This window comes from Felis catus, chromosome A1 (assembly GCF_018350175.1).
Source record: "Felis catus isolate Fca126 chromosome A1, F.catus_Fca126_mat1.0, whole genome shotgun sequence".
In the NCBI taxonomy this organism is placed as follows: Eukaryota; Metazoa; Chordata; class Mammalia; order Carnivora; family Felidae; genus Felis; species Felis catus.
This window is the reverse complement of record NC_058368.1, coordinates 29668828-29694576: the sequence shown is the minus strand read 5'-3', so window position 1 is coordinate 29694576 and position 25749 is coordinate 29668828. Positions and strand designations below refer to the sequence as shown.

Here is a 25749-nt window from a genome sequence, read left to right as displayed (position 1 = left end):
TCCTTGTCACATCCCTATTGGGCGTACTTACAAATTCAAAACCAACACTGATTCTGATGCCCTGACCTCAATATCTTCAAATCCTGGAAGTCATCACCCCCAACCCCGCTTTGTCATTAGGCCCACACTTTAGACCATGTTCCCACTGGTCCACCTCTAGGATCTCAAAGTCTCAGTTCTCCCTCTCTGATTTTCTCCAGAGTTCCTCCTTCTCCTGCCCCTCAAGCCTCTGCCATCATATCAGGTCTCCCCTTTTCTCCCAGTTCATCAGCCCCTCCCTACTTCCCAGACCTCCCTTCCCAGCCCCTGACCTTTGGCCCTTCCGAAGGCCATCTTCCACACCCAGTGTGATTTTTTTTTTCAGCTCTACTGAGGTATAGTTGACACATAAAACTGTAGGCTATTTAAAGTGTACCTTGTGGTGATTTGATACGTGTATACATTGTGAAAGGATCCCCCTACCCCATCGGTTAATTAACACGCTGTGATGGATAATTTTGGGTATCAGCTTGACTGAGCTTAGGGATGCTGAAGTGGCTAGTAAACATTTCTGCGTGTGTCTATCAGGGTATTTATGTAAGAGATTAGTATTTGAATGGGTAGACTGAGTAAAGATCAACCCTCTCCAATATGGGTGGGTGTCATCCAATCTGTGGAGGCCCAAATAGAACAGGTGGATGGAAACTGAGCCAAGACACCCATCTTCTCCTGCCCTTGGACATCTGCACTCAGGGTTCTCCAGCCTTCAGGACTCCAAACAGGACTTAGACCTGCTTCTCTGGGACTCCAGGTTGTAGATAGAGAAGATGGCACCCCTTCTCGGGCTCCATAATTATGGGAACCAATACCTCATGATGATCTCTTTCTATATACCTATACGTATCTTATTGACTCTGTTTCTCTGGAGAATGCTGGCTAATACACCCAATTACCCCAGCACCACCCAGTGCCCTCAGTTCCGCTCTGAGTTTGTTCGGTGCTGATGGAGAGTCTTGGCACCTTCATGTTCCCCAGCCCCAAATGATCATTGCTTTTGTACTCCATATTGTATTTCTCATACCAATGCTATCAATGTCTCCCATACTTCACAAGCCCTGCTCAGTCCCCCGCCTTTCCATCTCAGCAGATGGCTCTCTCAGCCTCTTTACTGACACTAAGTGCATCTCTCCTTGAATTTTCAAAGCTCTTAAGCTTACTGGGCCCCAGACTCAGCCAGTGCTCCCTGCATCTAACCAGTTGTTTGTGCTCAAAATATGGGGGTCATCCTGACATCTCCTTCTCCCACGCACCTCACACTCATCAATCTCCAGAGCTTGTCCATTCTAGTATGAAACAAATCTCAAGTCCCTTCCTTCCTTCTTTCTCAGCTCCATCATATATGACTTTTTTTAGTCCTGACCACCATCATCTCACTTGGATGTCCAAATGATGTTTTTTAAAATGCAAACCCGATCATGCCCATTCCACTGTTTCAACCCCCTAATGACCTCCCTGTACTAAGAGGAAAACGCCCTTAGAAGACCTCATTTGCGCCTGGATCCTCATCTTCTGCCATTCTTTCCTTCACTCTCTACGATCCACGCTTTTCTCCTTTCAAATGGCAAACTCTTCCCCACCTCATGGTAACATGCTGTCTTCCCACACTCCTACACCCATCTCCACCTAGAACATTCCTGTTTGTCTTTCAGTTCTCAGCTTAAATGTCACCTCCTCAGGTGCTGCCCCCCTTCTTCATTCAATGTAAAATAGATGTTTTAGTATCTTAGGAGACCCTGTACTTTTCTCTCATATTGTTTATCACAAATGCAGTGACACCATTATTTTGTAATTACCTGCTTAATGACTATCTTTTCCACTCCACTATAAGCAACTCAAGAGCAGGGACCCTAGCTCATTTGCCCATTGCTGTGTCCCCAAAGCTGGCACAGGGCAGAGTTGGGCCCTAATCTCCAAGGAATGAGCCTCTGAATCTGGTGAAGCAGGAGCGGGGGAGAGGGGAACAAGTCTGTGAAGTGAGGACCCCTTTGATCCCCTTCTCCACAAGCCTCCCACCCGGCTACTCCTCCTACTGTCGTCTCATCACTGCCCACCATCCTCACGGAAATATATTACTTTAAAATTGTTGAAAATATGCCACTTTAAGAGAATGTGCTCAGAGGATGCCATGGTCTCCCCGTGCACCTCTCACCCCCATCCCTCAAGCCTCAATCAGCCACTTCCTGTGTTCTGCCTGGCACATAGTGCATCATTTGTTGTATGAATGAGATAGAAAGCTGCATTTTTCCCTCTCCTCACCCTTCCCTCTGGGTGCCTCTCCTCAGAGTCCACATGTCCCCAAACCATCCAGATTAGTCCCATTAGTCTCTCTCTCCTTCTCAAGGTTTATCTTATTGCTTGACCCATCTTTCTGTCCTCTCTGCCCCGTCCCTGTGGCCTTCAAAGGTCTTCTTAGCTGGGGAGCAGGGGGAGCAGGGAGAACTTCCTTGATCCTCCAACTCCCTTGATCCAGCCTCCTTATTTCATTATCCCCTTAATGCCAAAGTTCTTGAAAGAACAGTCTCCAGGCGTTGCATGTCCTTCCTCCCCACCCCACTCCCGACTCAGTTATTTATTATTTTATTCACTCATGTTTTGGAGAATTAATACGTGTTCACAATACAGAATTCAAAACATTCCAGAAGGCACACAACCAACTATCTTCCTTCCATGGTGTCCCCAAGCCACATGGCTCTCATCAGAGGCAACCCCCACTGTCAGTACCTTGTCTATCTTTCTGGAGAGCATATGCATACATATATTCTTGTTTGCATTTTTTATACAAATGGAGGCATTTATGCATATTTTCCATCCTTTGCTTTTTTTTCATGTAAAATATGTTAGGGGGTGTTCTACATCAGGAAATCCAAAGCTGCTCCCTTCTTTTAAATAGCTGCCAAGAGCCCTCTGTGAGGATGTACCACAAATTCTCTGCTGTGGACACCCAAGATGTTTCTAGTCCTTTGTTCTAATGAGCATGCTGCAATGAGTATCCTTGCATATCTAGGATTTTTCCACCCTTGCAAGTGCATGTGTGGGATAGATCCACAGAAATGAAATTGGATTTTGCATTTGGGAGTTAAATTGCTTTCCATAAGGGCTGTGCCAGTTCACCCACCCACAGCACTGTATGGGAGGCCCTCTCTCTCCCCAGCCCAGCAGCTGCCAAATCCTACAGATTCTTCGTGGGCGTCTCTTCCATTCTTGCCACCTTCCCAGCCCTGCTGAGCCATGCTGACAAGCACTTCCTCCTGCTGCAGCTGGGCCCATCCAGTCTCCCTTGGCTCGGGAAACCTCAGTTCCTCTCTTGCACCCTCGCATGCGTTGCTCCCAGCAGAGGACTATGCACAAAGCTAGAACTCCATATGAATTAATGAAGCCTGGCTCCAAATGAGGCACTGTCATCCTAGTACTGGCAGATGGCATTTCCAAAGTGAAAAAATACTCTCCCCGTTCTGCTTCTTTAAAAAATACATGTTTTAGTTATTCCTTTGGACATAATGTTTTGGGGGGGGTGGTGGTGCCCGCGTTGCCATTGTTGATTTGTTTGTTCTTTAACTTAGTCAACCAAATAGAAGGCACTCTTACTCTGATCTCCTCAGCTCCTTCCCCCCGAGTCCCCTCTGCTTGGCTTTCACCTTTGCTACCGCTGTACCCCCCTGCTAGACCTTCTCCTAGACCTCCTAGAGACAGGGGTGGCAAGGGCCATCTCCAAGGCCCTGCTCCATGCTCTAGTCCCAGGGGCCCTCCAGCGATGCCAAACTCTGCTCTCCATTCTGTCCTGTTCCACCAGCTCCCAGGGCACACACAAAGGCAGGAAATGGGCCTCACAGTAGAGTCCTCTGACATTTTAGGAGATGCTTGGATGGTAAAAAGGGTCCTCGCATTTTCCCATTTCTTGAGATCGCAGGACTCAGCATTCCCGGTCTACCCATCCCTCCCCATCTCCACCACACCGTGCCACACTCAGGGTGTTTGGGGCGGGGGCGCAGTAGACCGGAGAGAGCGGGAAGAGGGGACGTCCGGAATGCAGGACTAGTTCACACTGCTGCTGGGGCGGGAGAGGGAAGGGAGGAGAGAGGGCGAGGCGCTGGAAGGGGTGGGAACCGCGGGGCTGGCCCGGGCGGGACGGGGCACGCTGTGTGCACGCGCGTGTGCGCGGCGTTGAAATGCCCGGCGCTTTGGGGCAGCGGGACAGAGCCCAGGGCGCGCGCGGAGCCTCCCAGCGTCTCGCACCTCCGGCCACAGCCATGACAGAAAACTCCGACAAAGTTCCCATCGCCCTAGTGGGGCCTGACGACGTCGAGTTTTGCAGTCCCCCGGTGAGTACAGCTCCGAATCCCCGGTCCCGCTGCCGGGTCAGTGGACACGCAGGGCCGGGCCTTTGCGCGGGTGCCTGGATCGACTGCCCGGAGTCAGGGATTTGTGCCACCGAATGTGGGAGGTGGGTCCCCAAATATGTGCGTGTGCAGGGGGCCCGGGATCCGCAGACCAGTGGGAAGGGGAGCGTGGGCCGGGACCCAGGAGCAGGCGTACTGTGGCCGGAGGAGGGTGCAGAGCCGCGGGGCGATGGCCCTGCTCCGCCAAAAGTTTGCTTATCGTACATCCACGCTAAGTTCAAGGGACCTTCGGGAGGGAGCGCCGCGAAAGGGGGCGCGCCGTCCCCCACCCCAGCCCCGAGTCCCAGGCGGCGCGGCGCAGATGTGACCCGTCCTCCCCCCACCCCCGGCCCCGGTCCTCAGGCGTACGCCACGGTGACCGTGAAGCCCTCCAGCCCCGCGCGGCTGCTCAAGCTCGGAGCTGTGGTTCTCATTTCGGGCGCGGTGCTGCTGCTCTTCGGGACCATCGGGGCCTTCTACTTCTGGAAGGGGAGCGACAATCACGTAAGTCCAGAGGGCGTCGCTCAGGAGTGCGGACACCAGGGCGAGTGCGGGTGCGCGGGGCGGGGAGGCGCGCGGGGCCGGGAGGCGCGCGGGGCGGCGGGGTCCTCGCTGTCACCCGCATGTTCACCTCTAGGTGGAGCCAGAGCGCAGGGCCGGAGCAGGCGGCTCGCCCCAGCTCGAGCTTTCCTATGGGTCCCCTCGGGGCACCTTCTCCCTTCTTCCCTCCCACACGGCCGCGCTGCTCTCTGCTCTTGGCTACTTTGTAGAAAAGCAAGTCAGGGTTTTAACAGAGAATATTAAAAGGTAGAGTAGCGGGAAAATCCATGGACAGGTAGGGGAAAGCCATTTTCTGCCGGTCTCAGCGGATCGCTTGCAGTCGTGTGACTGTGTGACTGTGGGTGAGGCACCGCACCCCTCTGGCCTCATCCCTTGGGTTAGAAGTGGAATTCAATGATCTGTAGGACCTCTCCCAGCTGAGAAGGGCTGTGACTTTAAGAACCTAGGACAAAGATAGTGGAGTAACATTCAGACCCAGTATTGGGGATGAATCTGAATTTTCAGGAGTTTTTGTCTGTTTATTGCATAAGACCTATCCATGAATGCTCCCTTCTCTCTTGCCCTAAGGAAAAGAAATTCCTTAAAGGTGGCAAATCTCTTTAAAAATCAATTCTGGCCTAGTCACGTGTGATTTAACGGCAAATGTTTCACTAACTGCTGTCCCACTTTCTTTGTATGTAACTATTTTATAGCTCCACCATCTCTCAAGGAGTATAAAAACTGCTTCTAGCTTGACTGGGCAGAGTTCCAGGGTGTTCTCTAAATACTCTGAATTTTGTTCACCTATGTAAAGGGGGACATTTTATCTTGATGACCACTGCCAGGCCTGGTATAAGCTTATTTCGACTAATGGAAAAGAATTCCATCTCCAGGGTGCACACAAAGGGCTGTTTCTTAATCACTTCCCTCAGAGGAGCTGTGGCTGCTGTTTGCGGGGGGTAACCCCCGCCCAACCATGAAACTCAAAGCATGAACGAATTCCAGTACTTAGAGAAAATGGTGCTGAAAGCAATTCAACCATTTTACACATCACATCTTCCGCAGTCACTGCATAATTTGTATTTTTAACTCAAATGCCTACTGTAGATAATCATGCCATTTAGCGCTGAGTCTGTTTTAGAGACTATATCAAATTTACAAGCATCGATTTGTAAGATCAGAATTGCACAGTATTTTTGTGTGTATTTGAAAAGTGCTGTAATGTATTTGTATTTTAAATAGAAAAGTTAGGCCAAATGCTCATGTTTGAAAGCAGCAAATCTGAACAGGAGAACAATTTCAAGATCTACATCTCCATTAATAGCAGGGTTTCTGATTGTCACCCTTTGGGAAATTGTATGGTATTCGAATGTAAAAGCTGTCTTTTCGATGACAGAACCTCAGTGGTACAGGTCATTTGGAGATAAAAATAGCTTTGCTTTTTGGAGGGTAAAGATTTTAGGCATGATGTATATTAAAATGAATACCATTTGGCATTTAATTATTCAAGGCAAACACAACTAACTGACAAGCTTCTAAAAAGAGAGATGGAATGATCATACTGACTAAGTAGGGCTCCCTCTTTTCATCTTCTACTTTACCCCGAGTCTGGTCCAAGAGAGCAAGCAGTATTAAATTCTAAGAATACAGAGGAATAGTGAATCACATTTTCTGGCCAAAAATGAAGTTATTGCTATTTCCTCTACAGGCAGAAGAATGAAGAAAATCATGGTAGACATTTTTTACTCCCAAAATTTTTGGCGCTGATCTATCTCACCCAAGTCTGAAAAACAAATCACAAAACACAAAATAGAGTACGTTTGGCACCATCTATGCATAGTACACGCACAGGGCCACTTTCCCTGGAAGTGTAAATAGCCCAGACATAATGTAATCCAGAAAGGTAAGTCTCTGTCAAACAAAAAGATATCCCCCACCAAATGGACTGCCCACTCTTTGGGGATTATCCATGCCTCTGTTCTTCTATATTAGTTTATAGAGGAGAACCAGCTGTAATTCACCTCCTATCCCTTTCATATGGGTAAATCCCCTAAGGACAGGTTTACTGGAAGTCAGCTGCAGGACTGTGGAAACATCAGAGTGCTAATAACTGGGAACAAGGGACGGAGCTCAAATTTCGAAGCCAGGTCTCACCCACGTTATCGTAAACGGAACAGGCATTGAAATCTGGGATAGCCTCGCCAATATGAGATAGCTGACCATCCTACCTTGTGGGATGAGGGGATGAGATCATTGCTTGGGGCTTTTGTTCTCAGACTGATTTTTCTAGATATTGTCCCAACTGTTATGTAATTCATCTTATAGAACCCAGACGTCATTAGAAACTCATTAGCAAATATTCTTGGCTGTAAAAAGCACCATATTGAGCAGAATTTTGGCAAACAATAAACTTCATTGTACTTAGAAAATAGCCTTAGGTGCCCCACAGCTCCACCGGCTCAGAGCAGACAAGGTGATTCCTGCTCCACCAGCCCAGTCTCCTTTGGAGCGTAGGGCCCAGTACTTTGGAAATAACTGTGGACTGTTTACCCTCCCGCCATTCCCTTCAGGAGGGCACAGACTTCTCACTGCTGCCCCATGGAGACAATGTGCTCCTCATAAAGAATGGGCTAAAGCTACATTACAAATGATGCAATACCCGGGACACCTGGGTGGCTCAGTTGGTTAAGCGTCCCAACTCTTGATTTCGGCTCAGGTCATGATCTCACCGTTGTGAGATTGAGCCCTGCATGGGGCTCAGTGTGGCGTGCAGAGCCTGCTTGGGATTTTCTCTCTCTCTCTCTCTCTCTCTCTCTCTCTCTCTCTCTCTCCCTCCCTCCCTCTGCCCCTCCCCCTCATTCTCTCTCTCTCTGTCAATTAATTAATTAACCTAAATAAATAATAAGAAAAAAACAAATGATGCAATACCTGTGTCTAGTTAGGGAGTTTCTGCTGGCACAAAGGTAGTGGGGTGGTGGTGGAGGGAAGTAAAATTAGGACCACAAACCACTCTCCTAGTGTTAGAATTTTGTCTCCTTAAGATCTGCTAAGAACTTACAAACTGTTCATTTCTGAGATCTTGCATTGCCTTAATAGTAAAAGCTTATGTGCAATGCTTTCTCTCTCTCCCTCTCCCTCTCTCTCTCACACACACGCAAACACACACACACACACACACACACACACACACACACAGCCTCTTACTGCATGAGTGAAGGATGCTTGTGGCTGGAACTCCCACAGATGTTGTCTGCTATACTCCTTTTGACAGTCATCCTTAGCCCATGTGAACAGTGGCTGCTCAGAGAGCACAGGGACAGAACAGAGCCTGCTTTCTAAACCTTACCTGCAAAAAGCACGGACCCAGCCAAAGAAAACAGGTTTCCCAAACTGGGCTGATCAGAAGGACCACCTGAGATGCAGAGTGAACACAGGCTGGTGGGCACTGCTCCAGCCCCCCTAAATCAGAAACTCCAGAAGTGGTTCTCAGGATCAGCCAAGCCCGGAGGACAGTGTGCTGCAGGGATCCAAGTTCACCAGGACGGAAGGAAGGGCACTGACCCACGGTTAGCTGAAACAGTGTGCTGGTATCTTCTGTTCCACTGAATGAAGGCCGGTGCCCGAAAGGGTACTGGCTAGCCAAGCCATTTCTACTTCTCTGCTGGTAAAATAAAACTGTGCTCCATGGGTCTTGTGATAATGAGTTTTCTACCAGTAATGATCCAGTAATATCAAATACTTCTTCCAGTGTTTGTCCATGTAGCCATCTTTCTTCATAATGATGGAGAAAATTGGACTTGAATTGAATCTGAGCTATTTGTAGTTCTGACCTACTGGCCTGACACTAAATAGCAAGTGGCTCTCATCAGTTCTTAGTCCTTCCTCTTTAAAGATTTTATATCTTGTATGTTATATATAAGATATATATGTATGTATACACACACACACACACACACACACACACACATGCTTCTAAGTCAGAAAAATAAAGAGGAAAGATAGGGGAAGGGGAGGAGAGGGGAGGGGGAGGAAGGGAAGACAAGACCCACCCACTACTCCACAACACAGAGAAAGTTCTAGCATGGCAGCAGCATACTGAGCAGGAGCAGTGTGTAAATTATTTTTTAAGTTAGTATACTAACAAGTTGTCTAAACTAAGAGAGCCCTTTGGACCATGTAATTTAGTCATAAATTAAAAATATATAGATTTCATGGAGTTATTTTTCTTAAGATCTTACTTAAAAATCCAAAACATAAAAGAGACAACAAGCAGAGCCACCTAGTTAAATTGCAGATGAACAGGAGACAAAGGACCACATCACAGCCCCACCTGCTCTGCCACCCTCACCTGTGGGCCACCGCCGTGAAACCTCAGAGCTCCAAGGACACAAACGAGAACCGTCTATGAGGGCCAACTTCTTTATTTTATGCCCAAAGCAACTCTCAAGACCCAGGGATAAGTGGGGTGGCCACTTGTTTTTCTGATTCCTGGGCCAGTGCTCTTTGCTGAGGCCAAGTCTCCGTCCCTTCTTCCCCGACACGTCTCATAACATAATGCCCTACAATACCATATGCCTGTCCCATAGTCATTAAAATGACTAACTCCCACTTTGAGCTGAAACAGATGGGCACACTGACCTTGCACTCCACAAATGCTGTTCTGCCTGTATCAGGCATATCCCAGTCCTGCCTGCAGTCCTGACTATATACCATACTCTGTGCCCAATCTTAACCAATGGATTTTTAAAAACCTTTCAAATTGGGGCACGTGGGTGACTCAGTCGGTTAAGCAGCTCAGGTCATGATCTCACTGTTCGTGAGTTGGAGCCCCGCGTCAGGCTCTGTGCCGACAGCTTGGAGCCTGGACCCTGCTTTGGATTCTGTGTCTCCTTCTCTCTCTGCCCCTCCCTCACTCACACTCTGTCTGTCTCTCTGTCTCTCTCTCTCAAAAATAAATAAACATTAAAAAAATTTTTTTTAAACTTTCAAATTGAGGTGCCAGCTACAGACTTGTTAACAATCCAGTTAACCATTTATCCATTGATGGGTCTTAACTCTGGCTGCAAAGTAGAGTTGACTCAGAAAAAGAAAGATCTGTGTCCAAGCCCCATCCCTGCAGGTTTTGATTTGATTCTTTCAGGGGAAATGTGTGCATGGTAGGTGGAGACTCTCCTCAGATACTTTTATATGCAGCCAGGACTGCAAATCACTTAGCTATTTGAATTAGTATTAGAGACTACCAAAGATTTTACTTTGAAGGTATTTTTAAAGAAATCATTGTATTAAGTGATGGGTGTATGGATGAAGTCCTCATATCTAAATCTGTTACTACTAGCGATGATTCAGTGTATCTCTAACAAATATGATAGCTACTTCATATACTGCAGGTCTAAAGATAAGCCCTGAATTGCCCTAAAAGGAAAGCATCACTGACTCCTATGTTCACTTCCAGATTTACAATGTCCATTATACCATGAGTATCAATGGGAAATTACAAGATGGGTCAATGGAAATAGATGCTGGGAACAACCTGGAGACCTTTAAAATGGGAAGTGGAGCTGAAGAAGCAATTGAAGTTAATGATTTCCAGAATGTAAGTATATTTCACACATTTAGAGAGTTAAACCAGGCAAGTCCAGAAGACTTTCCTAATCCCCAGAGAAGCAGCATCTCACACACATCCCAATGTAACCGTTCTTTATGGCAGTCATGGTGCCACTGACCCCCATGCATATTCCCCCTGAGAAAGGCCCACTCTTTGTCCTTTATATTTTCAGAATGAAAAACACAACACCTTGGCACTGAAAAGAACAAGTTCTTGGAACTATATAAAGTCTTGGCAGAAGGACTTGAAAGAGCTATTTCTTTCCAAGCAGCTTTCTATAACATGATGAATAAAAGACTCAGTATCCTAGAATGTTGCAAAGTCTGAAATGTGAACTTAGAGACAAGAGGCAAACTGTAATGACTTAACAATCTTATCAACAACAGGTGGGATCTATTTACATACTTTGCTCAATTCTTCAGATTTCCCATTTCACCCAGAAAATTAGCGTGGAGTAATTCCCCTATTATAATCCTATGTTTTCTGACCGTGGCCAATTACTGATAAAACATTCGCGTCTGCTTTGAAAGGGGAGAACACATTTGTTTTCAAAAGTTCAATTTGCAGGCAATTTAGCCCTCACGCTTTGTGCTTCAGTGGACATCTGCATCACAGTATCGTTCCTGGCCCTCTTTCCTGTTGGCCATAAATATCTTCTTCTCTTCCTGTTCTAAGACGGGGAAGAGGCATCACTGTTTGTGTTCTCCCGTTAAATCTGTAGATGGAGTAGGTGAGACTCCATAATGAAAAAAGGCACTTGAAAATAATGTCTCTTCTGATAGTTTATTGGCCTGCACACATCTCATCGACCCACCTTGTGTCGATTGATGAGAAAAACCAGAGATGCTTTTCATTTGAATGAAAGAACTCCCTTTGCTGATGCCAAAAGGCATTTCACAAGTCCTACTGAATACCAAACAGATGCTAACCTTTGGACTCCCATGCTGTTAGGTATTGCTCATGACAGAGACTGGCTCTGCTCTGCCTGGGGAAGGGGGAGGGGCAGGCTCTGCAGCCCTGTATGTGACCGGTGTACTTCGTTTAATCAGAGCTTTGCAAATGGTTCTGGTCAGTGCAGAAAGATAATTTCTCTGGGCCTATTAAAGGCTTTTACTGCCAGACCCAGGACAAGGCAAAAGCATTTTTTCTTTGTACTACTCAATGTAAAATGATAAAATGTGACTCCCACACACACATCATTCAATCCAGAACAAAATTGAATACCTATGATGTGCCACAGTATCAAGATATGCAAAGGTAGCTTCACAGATGAATGAGAAAAGATCCATCTCTTCAAAGGGGCATGAATCAGGAGTATATTTTTAAAATATTTTAATCCCAGGCCTATATTTCTGTTTTATAATCCTCTGGTTCTAATAATGGTATTGATTGTGTTTTGTTCTCATAAGCCAACAGGGCCACAAATATTTTATAAGCTGATCAATTCTCTTTGATAGCTTCCACATTTCTCTAAGTCAGAACTGGTGAGTAGGACATTTTTTTGATGGATAGAACCTGTTATGGGTTTAAACAAGCCTGGACTTTTGAAAACACATGAATCAGCCACTATGGTACTGGCACTATTACTTTCTCCTATACATTAAACCAACAGTCAGATCCAAGAGGTGTTTATTTTTCAGGGCCTACTGTGTGCATGGGACAGTATGAAGCATGAGGGATGCAAAGATGACTGATACTTGCTCCCTCCCTCCTGGACCTTACAGTCCAGACCAGGGTGCGGGTGTGGGGGAGGGGTGGGTTGGGGGGCGCAGACATTCTTCACAGAAGTGACTTCGGGTCAGCCTGGGAGATGTGCTGCCACAGAGCTATAAACGCAGTGCTGTGGGTCACAGAAGGGGGCAGTTGCGTGCACTGAGGGCACTGAAGCAGGTTTTACAGAGGTTGTGACAGTTGAATCAGGTCTCGAAGAATGATTAGGATTTCAACCAGCAGAGAAGTAGAGACTCAGAGGAATACTGAATACAAATGCACAGGCCTGCTCTTGAGTTCTAAGTAGCCCAACATGGCAGAATGGTGGGGAAGGGGAGTAGAGGCAGGGGCCAGATGAGGAAAGGCTCTGAACTGTAAGGGAACAGTCTCCCCTGGTAACCTAGGACCACACCAAGGTTTTAGTAGAGCCACTAGGAAGAAAACCCTCCTGAGAGGGAATAGCACTGAACAGAGGACTCCAGTCTCCATAGTGTGAAAGAAAAATCATTCAGGGCACTTGTTAAAGAAGGGAAGAGGACCATGTTCAAGGGAAGCTACTACAGTGATGTTTTATAGTAGGGGAGAGAGATTGCGTTTAACTCTGAATACAGTAAGGAAAAGGGGCAATTTATAGCCAAGGAGCAGAGTGGGGATATCAGTGGATAGAAAGTTACTAAGAGGTACAGTAGTTCTTTACTAAACCAAACCAACAGGATTTTTCTGAAGCCAAGCCAAGGTGATCAGATATCAAGGCAGACTCAGCAGGATACTTGCTAAAACTGGAATAAAGTGGCCAAGACAGAGCCCACAGTCAGGGCCTAGGCAAAAAGAGGACTCAGAGGAACCTGACTAGAGTTGGGTCAAGGAAGGTCTTCGTCAGTACCCCAAGGAATACAAAAAGGGGTTTGTTCAGAGTGCATGAGTTACGTTCTAAAAAGTTTTGCCATCAAAATTATCAATGCTATTGGTTTAAGCCAACACTTTCAGACTTAATGACTCATTTATATACTAATAACCCTGGTTAGAAATTAAGATAGAATAAACTGATATGTATATACTAGTGTTCACTACACAATTTCTTTTAACTTTGTGTATATTTGAAAGTTTTAATTTACAAAGCTAGAGAAAAATAAAATAGCATAACCTACCTCACAGATAGGTAGATTAGTGATTTCAAAAATCGACATAACCCTTCCTCAAAAAATTAAAAATAGAAATACCATATGATGCAATAATTCTCATGCTGAGTATTTACCCAAAGAATATGAAAACACTAATTCGAGAAGATACATGCACCTCTGTGTTCATTGCAGCAGTATTTACAATAGCCAAGATATGGAAGGAACCCAAATATCCATCACTAGATGAATAAAGAAGATGTGGTACAAATAGGCAGATTAGATAGATAGATAGATAGATAGATAGATAGATAGATAGATAGATATAAAGTGGAATATTACTCAGCCATAAAAAGGATAGCATCTTGCTATTTTCTACAACATAGATAGATACCTAAAGGGTATTATGCTAAGTGAAATAAGTCAGACAGAGAAAGACAAACACCATATGATTTCGCTTACATATAGAATCTAAAAAACAAATGAATAAACAAAAAGTAAAAAACAAACAAAAAGCAGATCAGACCTATAACTACAAAGAACAAACTGATGGTTTCCAAAGGGAAGAAGGATGAGGGGTTGGGCAAAATGGGTGAAGGGGAGTGGGAGATTCAGGCTTCCAGTTATGGCATGAATAAGTCATGGGGATGAAAGGCACAGCACAGGGAGTACAGTCAATGGTATCGTAATAGGTTGTATGGTGACAGATGGTAGCTATGCCTGTGGTGAGCACTGTATAACGTATGGACTTGTTGAATCGCTATGTTGTACACCTGAAACTAATGTCACATTGCGTGTCAACCATACTCAAAAAAAGTTTACAAAGTCAACATGGCTCCCAACTAAAACAGAAAAGAAAAGTAAAACCAGAGTAACTTATAAACTAACTTGGACTTCAATATGTTAATGCTCAGCCTGACGAACTCAAAAACATCCTGAAGTCAGATGCTTGCTCCCATAGGTGAATTGCTGTCAGTGCCGCAGCCTAAAATGCAGACTGACTTAAGGGTGTGTTGGCAGATTAAATACCAGCCTGTTTTCTCAAACAGTGAGCAAAACTACCATCTTCTCTCTATTTTCATAGTAATTGCATTCCTAAGAATGTCATCATCATACATGGAAACTTTGCCAAAAGTCGCTTTGTCTTTATACGTAAAAGGGTGTTCGAGTGTAGGCACAGATACTTACAATCAGGTTTTTCCCCCAGGCCCCAGGGCAGTCAGGTCTTCGGGGCTTCCCTGGGCTCTCTGGGGCCCAGCATCCCTGGGCTCTGCCTGAGGAAGCCCAGGAGAGCCCCAGTCTTTGTGACAACTCAGAACTCCCTGAACGATTTCTAAAGTGCCCTCTTGGGAACTTGTTGGGAACTTCTGGTTGAAGCCACAGAAATCCTATGAGATCCTCTAGAAAGAAAAACTGTGCAGCTACAATGAGATTGCCTGACTCTAATTATTAAAAGAATGTGAGAGCATTGGACTCTTCCCTCATTATCTTTGTTAGCAAATTTCTTCATTATCACCAGCTTCTGAGGCCTTGTTTGTTTGCAGAAGCAGGAGGTTTGCTTGGCTTTCTTGTGCTTTTCCATTCCTGCTGTTTAATCTCTTCAAAGATCTGGCTGCGTGATATGGATTTGTAGCCAGACAAGGTGTTTCAGACGTGTGAATTCCTTCCCACAGGACCCATCCCTATGGGGCTTCGGCTCTCTTTGCAGTGTGTAGACTGTCAGAACTAACTCAACACGAGATTCACATCGGGGCTGTGAATCCTTTGACAGAATCAGCTCTCTCCTTGGGGGATATGGCGACGGTTATATGGTGTTTCCCCCTCGCACCTCACATTCAGAGGATATAAGGGTGTGAAGTGAAAAGGACATATGGCACGGGGGCAGCAGTACTCTCCCCCCACTGCCTTCTGTTTTTCAAACCACGAGCCCTAGATGTGCATGCAGAATACGAGCAGCAGGTCTGCAGGAGAGAGCAGAGAACAGTGGTTCTCAAAACGTGTTCCCTAGGCCACCAGCAGCGGCAGCACCTAGGAGCTTATTGGAAGTGCAGAGTTCAGTCCCCACTCCAGACCTGGATCAGAATCTCCGGGGGCAGGGCCCAACACTATTTTATTTATCAAGTCCTCCAGGTGATTTTGATGCAAGGGAAAATTGGTGAGCTGGTGGTATAGAAGAATCCTGGATTCAAAGGCTGTGTCTTAGCTCACGCACGCTGCCGTAACAAAGTATCATAGATGGAGTGACTTCTAAACCGCAGGAACCTCTCACAGTTCTGGAGGCTGGTTGGTCCAAAATTAAGGCACTAGCTGATGAGGGTCTATGGTGGCCCTAGTTTCTGGTTCATAGTTGGCCTGTCTTCTCACTGTGTCCTCACGTGGCAGAAGGGGGGTGAGGGAGCTCTCTGGGGTCCCTTTTATGAGGCACTAATCCCACTCACGAGGGCTCTGCCTTTAACTTTCCAAAGGCCTTACCTCCAAATACCACCACATTGGGCGTTAGGTTTCAACATAGGTACTCGGGTGAGGGGACAAAAACAGTCAGTCTACAGCAGGTGGTTTCAGTCATTTAAGAACGTTGTCACCTTGAACAAGTTGTTTTCACCCTAACCGGATGGTCCTCGACCCCAGGTTTACATTGTAACGACACAGGGAGCTTTGAAGCATCCCACTGTCTGGGCACTGCCCCAGGCCAGTGAAACGGGAATCTCTGGGGAGAGCCCCAGGCATCCATGGTTTTAAAATCTGTCCAGGTGGCTTTGGTGCAGTGAGTTGAGAAGTCGCACAGTAAACCTGGAGTCCCTCCTCCTGGAGAGTGAGGGGATGTTGCTACCACCGCTCTCTGGGCGAGAGGTGATGCTAAGACGAACATGTCACATGTGCGATCATGGCCAATTAGGCCACAGGGGAGAGCACAAGGAGCTTCAGGAAGAACGAGCCTTTCCTTCTCTGCTCTCTGCTCTGTCACCAGCGTTTGCAAGGCTGCTGGCTCTCAGATTACAAACGGTGCGACTTGCCACAAGTGTCTTCTAGCATGACTTACATTTGACTCTGTTCTTCTCCGAGGAAGGCAGTGTCCTGAGCCAAGCCCCGGAGGTTTCTAAATGCTCTTCCTCCCCCACTGTGCGGCACTGATGCTGGAACAAGGTCCTTATCTTCCTGACATTTGTCCCAACTGAACAGATTGACAAGTTGAGGGGTTTGGGTTTCTGTTGGTGTCTATGTTGTTCGGGCATAAAATCTGTAGGCCTTTCATACTGCTTTTGGCCACTCACTCGTCATGAAATTCACCAGCAGGGTGAAAGGAAACACTCTTGGGACAGAACGTACTGTTGTGCCTGATGCACCCGAGGTAGCATCAGCACCGAGCTGTCAGCCAACACCGGAGCCCCGTGGACGAGGTTTCCCTTAAGGCCAGTCCCTAGGCTGACAAGGAGACACTGTTTGTGTCACACAGGGGACAAGAACAAAACATCTGAGTCCTCAGGTAAGGTCTAGGAACAAAGGTCAGTTCCTGGTGTTGTCGAAGTGTTGCTATTTCCCTGGCTGGGTGACCTAGGAAAAATCGGAATCCATGGAATTAATTAATTGGGCCCCCATCTTTTGAGAACCTTCGTGGGATCACCAGAAAGATAAAAGATTCCGATACCAATATCAAAGAGGCTTATCATTGAGTGGGGCCAGGACCTTGACCAGGAGTGACCGCACAGGCACTGAGAACTAAGTGCCACAGGAGGGAATGAAGACTGGAGGGCTTATGGGAAATCAGGGTCAGAGAAAGCTGCCTGGACGAGGCAGCATTTCATCTGAGCCTGCTTGGGTTAACGGAGCAATGATCATACTCCGTGTCAGTTCACATGCCCCTGACTGGGGCCTCCCCGACCACACTGTCAAAAGTACCACCTCTGTCATTCCTGTCTCACACTCTGCTGTATTTTTCTCCATAGCACTTACCACCACCTGACTTCCCCTCTGCCTTTTATTTTTGGTAAATAACACAACGAGGTAAGCTCCGTGAGTGCAGGCATGCCATCTGTTCTGTTCATGCCCATACCCAGCGCCTGGAACAGTGCCCGGTTCGCGGTAGACACTCAACACATTGAGTAAATGAACCAATGGATAGATGGATGCATAAAATTTTATTTCCTAGGGCATCACCGGAATCCGTTTTGCTGGAGGAGAAAAGTGCTACATCAAAGCACAGGTGAAGGCTCGTGTTCCTGAAGTGGGCACCGTGACCAAACAGAGCATCTCCTCCGAATTGGTGGGTACCGCCCACATGCTTCAGACAGCAAGGGGGTCTGGTAGGCATCATTTGAATCCACAACCCTTTCCGTCTCTCATTCCTGTATAGCTTTGTGACCAGAATATAGATTCTATTCCTTCTCTGCCAAAGGAGTTGGAACTATTTTGGTCCTCCTTGGCGATTCCAAGTGATCATTCTTATATGACATGGTATACCATATATTTTTTAATGTTTATTTATTTTGAGAGAAAGAGAGAGCATGTGTAGGGGATTTGCAGAGAAAGAGAGAGAGGGAGAATCCCAAGCAGGATCCACACTGTCTCTGTGCAGAGCCCAATGCAGGGCTCAATCCCATGAACTGTGAGATCGTGACCTGGGGCGAGATGAGAGTCAGACGCTTAACCAACTGAGCCACCCAGGTGCCCCAGTAAACCATATTTTAAAGTGCATAAAAGGGCTCGGTCTTCACATGGCTCTCATTTGCCTAATGTTGGGGAACTATCCGATTAGTAATGAAAACAATACAAAGGACGTCTCATAACAGAATCTTCATTAGGGGCCTCAGGAGCCTTCTAGCCTCACTTCCAATCAGTGCGGGGTTCCTCCTGAAAATCTCCAATGGCTGTGCTGGAAAGCAGTGACAGGGTGCTCCCTTCCCTGGGTGCCAGGCAACTTCCTGGGGAGGGGGACAGTTCAAACCGTTGTGCTCCACACTGAGTTGAGCTGGCTCCCCTGGTTTCTTTCCCTTGGCTTGAGTTCAGCCCGGTGAAGCTCCTTAACATGTATTGAATTCCTTTCCTACATGTCAGACTTGTGAGGATTTTAAGTATAATTTTCCCATTTATTATTAACAACTTGCCTCTGAGCCTGATTTTATAAAAATTTACTTTAAGAATTGCACAGAGTTCTAAAGACACATCTGATGTGTTACATTTATTTGATACTTTAGGGCTTATGAAGTGGTTCCACGTGTTATTGCCTTCCATGTGAGTTGTGGCAGGATATAGTGGGAAGAAAATAGACTTTAGAGTTAGAAAAATGTGGGTTCGAATCCCAGCTCTGACACTTGCTGTGGATGTGGCTTCAATTCCTTGGACCTCGGTTTTGCCATCTACAAACTAAGGGTCTGCATCCTGTCCTCGTGGCCCTAGAACCTACCAGATAATGACTACACGGCTGCTGCTCTAAATCACTAATTCCATTATGATCAGCTTTGGTCCTTCCTGTGTCCCCGAGAGGGAGGGAAAGCAAGCATCAGCTCCCTTAAGGCAAAAGAGGAAAACTAAGGGTAAGCAGAGGTGCCTGGAAACTGCCTGGTTGCCGTCATAGGAGCAGCAGGCGTCTCACAACAAAACAAAACAAAAGCTAAAACAAACCGGTGAGTTTCTAAAGCTGGCTATCATGTCCCCAGTTTTCTACTCTGCTCCCAGTTTCCCCATTCATCCTGTGAGACGGTTTCCAGACTTTCATTGCTCTAGTCGTTTGGCTGTGACCATATTCCAGTTTGTTCCTCAGGAGCTGTGCCATTCAGAACAGAATGCCATACTCAGTGTGAACCCACTAGTACGGAGTATAAAAATGAGACCAAGAGCTCCTTTGTTCTGACCCTTGAAATTTTTAAAAATGTTTTAAAATGTTTATTTATATTTGAGAGAGACAGAGCACGGTTGGGGGAGGAGCAGAGAGCAAGGGAGACACAGAATCTGAAGCAGGCTCCAGGCTCTTGAGCTGTCAGCACAGAGCCCGACGCCAGGCTCGAAACCCATGAACCGCCAGATCATGACCTGAGCTGAAGTCCGATGCTTAATTGACTGAGCCACCCAGGCACCCTGACCCTTGAACTTCTTATTGCATTACCATTTTTTACAGTCCTGTGACTCAGTTTCTGTAATGCATAAGCCTTTCCATTTCCTCCTTAAGTGGACATAGAGCTGGTTCTTTTCTCCTGCCTTCCAGAAGAGCCAGCTCTCCTAACATAGCTGATGGAGATCTAATCATAAGTTTGCAGTACATTTCTGGGGTTCTTTAAAAACAAGGTTATTTTTTTCCTGATATTTAGAAACAATACGTAGCCATGGTAGAAAATTGGGGAATTACATAGAATGGAGAAGAAAATCATCCACAATTGCATAATCCACAGAGAGCTAATGTTAATGTTTTGGTGAATTTTTTTAATGCACGGGGATGTGTGGTTCCCTTTTCATAACTGAAGTTATATTGCTCTACATTCTTATTAATTTCACCTAACTTTAGTCATTCTAAAATGTAGATGATAATGGAGGTATTATACGTCATCAGATGATTATAATTTAAGTCTTTTGCTCTTGAATACTTCAGCCATCTTTAATTTTTCACTATTTCAAATAATAATTCAAAGTAATTATTTGAATATAGAAATAATTCAGTGATGACCAGTTTAGCCTTTTACAGCTTTGCCTGCATCTGATTCTTTTCTTAGACCGTAAAGCTGAATTATTTTTTCTGTGTTTTAGTTGCTTATATTGTGCTTGGTGGACCCTCTGGTGGACAAGTCAAATGCAGGCAACGTGTTTGTGTGGATTAGGAATGTCAGTGGCAGAAAACTACACCCAGAGTGAGTGAAACAAAAAGGATTTGTTTTTCTGCACAGTAGCCGATATGGAAGGAGGTGGCTGCAGGCACTGGCTCGGTGGCCAGCATCGCTGATTTTTTTTGGCCTTTCCTTCCAGCTCCAAAACATCAACCGTGCATTCGAGTACGGAAGTCAGAAGGGGTTGAGCAGTGCCAAGCACGACTTCCCTTTAATTAGGAAAAGCAGGAGGTTTCTCAGCCCCCTAGTAGACTTCAGTGTGAATCGCATAGTCTAGGGCACCCCAAGCCACTGGAGGGTCTGAGAAAGCAAGCAGCCAGCCTCTCTCCTGGGGCGGGGACACTGCTGCCTCACACAGAAGCGGGACTGTGTTGCAAGGGCAGGGAGAGACGAGGTTGGATGGGCAGCTGAGACCATGTGCCGTAAGTTGATTTAACATTCCTAGCTTGTAAGATGCATATGTATGCGTTATCCCCATCGCCCCACTCTTTCCCCACGCGCTTTAGATTATGATGGAGTAGGTTTATATACCACTTGCTCTTACAAAATTTTCATCAGTTTTGTAGAACTTTAAAAAGCTGCTATACCCAAAGAGTATTCATTTCCTGGACGGAGCCATTTAATTTAAGGTAAATAACTGGATTACCTGAGTGTTAACTTCCTCCAATGACTTTAAGTTGTTTTCATGCAACCATAAGCCTCGGGGAGAAAGCATAAATGAAGTGCTGCTTTTAGCTGAAAATATGGAGAAAACATTTTAATTTCTCCAACCTATTGCAAACTAATAAATATATGAAAGGAACAACCTGGCAAAATAAATTTGTCTCCTGGGTTATCAGACCATTCTCAGTATCTCGCTGTAGAAGAAAATTCAGGGTTTAACTTTGAAATCTCAGTGGTGTGCTTGATGTGAGGAACATCTGAAATGTGTTTTGTTATAGCTGGGAAATGTAGAAATGGTTTATGTTAAATAATACTTTGAACTGAAGACATTAAAGAACCAATCGCTTGCTTTTTCCATTGTTGTTCGGAGGCTGCAGAACAAAACCCCAAAGGATTTTCACTTCAAATGAAGGGCTCCTCTATCCCTTTACAGGATTTCAGAGTCCGTTCAATTGCTTTTCCTCAAAAAAATCTTTGATCAGCAACATCAGATTAACCTAAATCTCAAAGTTGGTAGCAAGTAATTTTCACTTCCACTCAGGACACTCAATATTCACACATTTCAGTTATGCAAGGCAGGGCGACAAGCAGGGCGAAGACAATGTTGTGAAGAGAGCTACAGAGATAAGACACACACAGCACACCCCACACATGCCCCCTTACACACACCACACACCCCCAACCCATACTCCCCTACACGCATCACAAACACACACACACACACACACACACACACACACACACACGCACACACGCACCCACACACTCACACCCCACAACACTATACAAACCCCCCCACATACACACCCCACACTCACCCCACACACACTGTATACCTCCCACTGACACCCCCCGACAACCCCACACATACCCCCTACCCCACTCATCCCACACACACTACCTGCCCTCCACCGACATCCGACACACACACCACAAAACCCCACAATACCCCCTACACTCACATCTCCACACTCACCCCACACACACGACATACCCCCGCCTACACCCCACCACACGCACACCACACACAGCTCACAGCCCCTCACACACACTCACAATTCTCATTAAGTTTTTAGTAGGCGAAATAATGTTTTACCAGCACGTGACTCTTAATACGCATGTTTCACCGTCCACTCTGCTCAATGCATTTCGTTTTTACTGAACTTACAGGAAGGCAAGATCATGCCAGTCAAGTATGAAGAAAATTCTCTTATCTGGGTGGCTGTCGACCAGCCCGTGAAGGACAACAGCTTCTTGAGTTCTAAGGTCTTAGAACTCTGTGGTGACCTTCCTATCTTCTGGCTTAAGCCAACATACCCAAAAGGTAACATTTTAAATTCTTTTAGTGCTGCTGATATGTTTCCTGAGCATGTAACAAGGAAGACTTATCAGGACGCAAGTCACAGTGTCTCAGTAATTGGCAAGAGAGATCAAAGAGAAGGAAGGTGACAACCATGAATGTTTTAGGGAAGGGACTGAGTGGCAGGGTTAACAGGAAGCAGATCAGGGAGACTCACCATCACTGCATCATCTGCCATTTTTATTTATGAGACTCCCCCTTCTTTCTGCTCTGCTCCTTAATCTAAGTTGTTTGCACTTTCCAATTTTGCATGTTTTTTATTCCGAGGGCAGAGAATCAAGGGCCTAAGAAGCTGTCAGACTGCTGAATCTTTATTATACTCATACCTAGAATTATGAGGCAGCCAAAAGCTGCTGTGGCCATAGGCTGAGATTCTTCAAGTTCAGGGCTTGAGCATCAGCTCCTAAGTCCGCTGAAAAGAAATGAAGGGCCCCTGGTTGGAGCGTACCTTTGAGCCATCAGTGGGTGAAGGGCAGGTGAGCCCCGAGGGCCAAGTTTCTCCGTCCCCAGGGCACCTTCACTCGTCACTGCCACCAGTCACCCCACTGGCCCCCCAACGGCCTACTCAGTTCTGGCTCAGGTGTGGGAAAAGGGCCTTTCTCTCAACACAGCTGAGGTATACTGTTTTCTGAAAGATTTTATTGGACACAGAGAGAGCAGCATGGAAATAAAATACCAGGCTTAGGAGGGGGAGATGGGCAGTTATTTTTGAAAGGGTGTGGTTACAATTCCGCAAAACTGAAGAAGTTATGGAAACAGACGTTTGCACAGCAATGTGAATGCACTCAACTGTACAATCATAAAAATGGCTAAAATGGTAAATTTTGATGTATATGTTACCATAATTAAAAAAAAAAAAAAAAAAAAAAAAAAAACCACAAAACCTGACCAGGTTTAGAAAGTTCAGGCTTCCGGTTCTGCCATGGCTAACTCATTCCTCTGAATCACAAATATTATGTCCCAAAGCTTGGATAAGATGGTTCCTTTCTGGCCCAGGCAAAGCAAATAGGATTCAATTGTTAAGCCACCGGAAGGAGAGTTGAGAAGGATCCTGAGGCCACAGGCATGAGCAGTGTGTCACCCCCTAGGGGCCAGAGAGGGGGCGGCCAAATGGACGGTCACTTTTGCCCTCCCTGTTCTTGCTCCAGGGGGTGCTGGCAACTCACAATTCTGTGGCCGTTTGCCAAGGTCTAGTTTTCAATTGCTCACCTCCATCCACACGGAATGGGCTTCTTGCTTCCCACCCCACTCCTCCAATACCTGTCACTTTGCCGCGTCGGAGCGTCAGGCGATGCTCCCATGTAGAGCTCTCTCTAATCACTTCCCGTGCGTGAGGACAAGCCTCTTACCCAGTGAGTTCGTTCATTTGTTGGACAAACATTTTTTGAAGGCTTATTGCGTGCCATTTACTTGTGCCGGGTAATTGGGATGCACTGAACAGAAGTTTACATTGTAGCAAGCGAACACGCCCTGTTATGGAAACCTAACAGAGCAGGGCAAAGAGGGCGGGGGTGGCCGTGCGAAGGCGGTGCTGGTCTGGCTGACTGAGCGCTTTCACCCTTTGGGAAAGAGCGTGTTCCCTACCTCTGAGATGGAGCTTGGCCCCTCACAGCCCACAGGCAGGACCACCTCTTACGTAGTCAATCATCACCAGACCCATCCCAGAATTACATGTTATGCACAACACCAGAAAAGCGGAAATGCCCCCAGTGATGAAAAGGTTTCAGTAACTGTTGGTACAGCCACGGGGCGGATTATACACATTAAAGATGAAGGATTTTTTTTTTTCAGTCTTTCATAAATGTCACATTTAACAATAAAATCAAGAAAGTAAACCCCCTCTGAGGATGTCGGTCCCAACCACCTAATTCTAAAAAGCTCCCCAGAGGCGCCTGGGTGGCTCAGCCGGTTAAGCGTGTGACTTGGGCTCAGGTCATGATCTCACAGTCCGTGAGTTCGAGCCCCGCATCAGGCTCTGTGCTGACAGCTCAGGGCCCGGAGCCTGCTTCAGATTCTGTGTCTCCCTCTCTCTCTGCCCCTCCCCTGCTCATGCTCTCTGTCTCAAAAATAAACAAAAACACGAAAAAAACAAAAACAAACTCCCCAACTCCAGCAACCTCTGTCTTGGATCTTTAAGCTGGCAGGTCACAGAGCTGTATTATCAAGAGACAATGGTGGCTGGGCAAGGTCACAGGGAAGGGTGAGGGTCGCTGAGCGCTGGCTTTGTGCCAGCCATTGTGCTACAGCTTTCTATTTTGTCCTCAGTTACTTTTTGCCAACAACTGTCCTAGTAACTACAAGTAGTCCCATTTTATAGATGAAGAAACCAAGGTTCACAGAAATTAAACAGCTTGCCTGAGGTCATTCAGTTAGTTAAAAGAAGTGGTATTGAGATTTGAATCCAGGTCTCCCTGATGCCTCTCCAACCATGAACTCAGAAACCCAGAAGCTGTCTATGGAAGTTCTCCATGGCTCTAAAGCACATCTAAGTTCTCAGAAATAATACAGCATGCTATAATCATCATTACCTAACATTTGAGTGCTTATTATATGCCAAATGCTATAGTAAAACCCTTAGGCACAACACTATCTTCTGTCACCATTCGGTGAATTAGATACATTATCCCCGTTTTACAGATGAAGAAAGTCAGACTCTGAGAGACACCAAAGCCCACATTGGGTGGTTACTTTCCATGTCTGTTATTCAGCAACCATGGGACCCGTGTGGCTGTGTGATCAACTAGAGCACTGGGCTGGGAGCCAGAGAAGGTCACGTTTGGCTCCTGTCTCTGCCACCCATTCTGTGATCTTGGCCAAGTCACTTGGTCTTTCTGAGCCTCGATGCCCTCACATATAAAAGTTACTGCCTTTTCTATCCCACCCATAGGATTTTTAAAAGAATCAACTAAGACAACAAATCTCCTAAAAATTGTAAAGCTTTATACATATACAGTCAACCTGTTAAGAACACAGAGGGCTGGAGTGCCTGGCTGGCTCAGCTGGTAAAGCATGTGAATCTAGATATCTGCTTGGGGAGTTCCAGCCCCATGCCAGGTGTGGAGCTTACTTAAAAACAAACAGCAAGGAGTCACGATGGTGGAACAGCATGGAAGGTTTTTTTTTTTGCGTCTCACGTCCATGAAATACAGCCAAATCAACACAAATCAACCAAATTCTGATTTGAGGATCACACAACAATCTGCACAACCTGAACCACAGAATTCAGCAGGTACGCGGCGCGGAGAGGTAAAGTGAGGGAGAGAGAAGCTGAGGCGGGCAGGGAGCTGTTTTTTCTTGTGGAGAGAGGATGGAGATGGGGGGGAGGGGGGGAAGTATGGGAAAAGTACATCCCCCGCCCCCCCCCCCCAAAGCAGCTGGAGAGAAAGTGGAAAAGTGGAAACAGCTGCAGGGACCGAACAAAACAGGCAGAAAGGAGAAAGGCGAGGGTTTAAATCCCATTAAGACTCTATAAAGAGGGGGAGCACAGAGTCTGAAACTCCACAGCTCGTTACCTGGAGAAGCTCTG

General features: G+C 46.2%; 1 protein-coding gene across 3 annotated transcripts in view; it reads left to right on the top strand.

Moving 5' to 3' along the window:
* The first annotated feature begins 4154 nt into the window (after window positions 1–4154).
* CNMD (chondromodulin) overlaps window positions 4155–25749 on the top strand; it is a 32969-nt gene continuing 11374 nt past the window's right edge. For 2 of the 3 annotated variants that reach the window (XM_023252029.2, XM_023252036.2), the window contains exons 1-5: window positions 4155–4358; window positions 4779–4919; window positions 10408–10548; window positions 17536–17649; window positions 22034–22187. In XM_023252029.2, the coding sequence (XP_023107797.1) occupies window positions 4206–4358; window positions 4779–4919; window positions 10408–10548; window positions 17536–17649; window positions 22034–22187 (703 nt within the window). In that variant the 5' untranslated portion in view covers window positions 4155–4205. The remainder of the gene's footprint in view (window positions 4359–4778; window positions 4920–10407; window positions 10549–17535; window positions 17650–22033; window positions 22188–25749) is intronic. The other variant, XM_023252028.2, reaches the window with a different exon arrangement.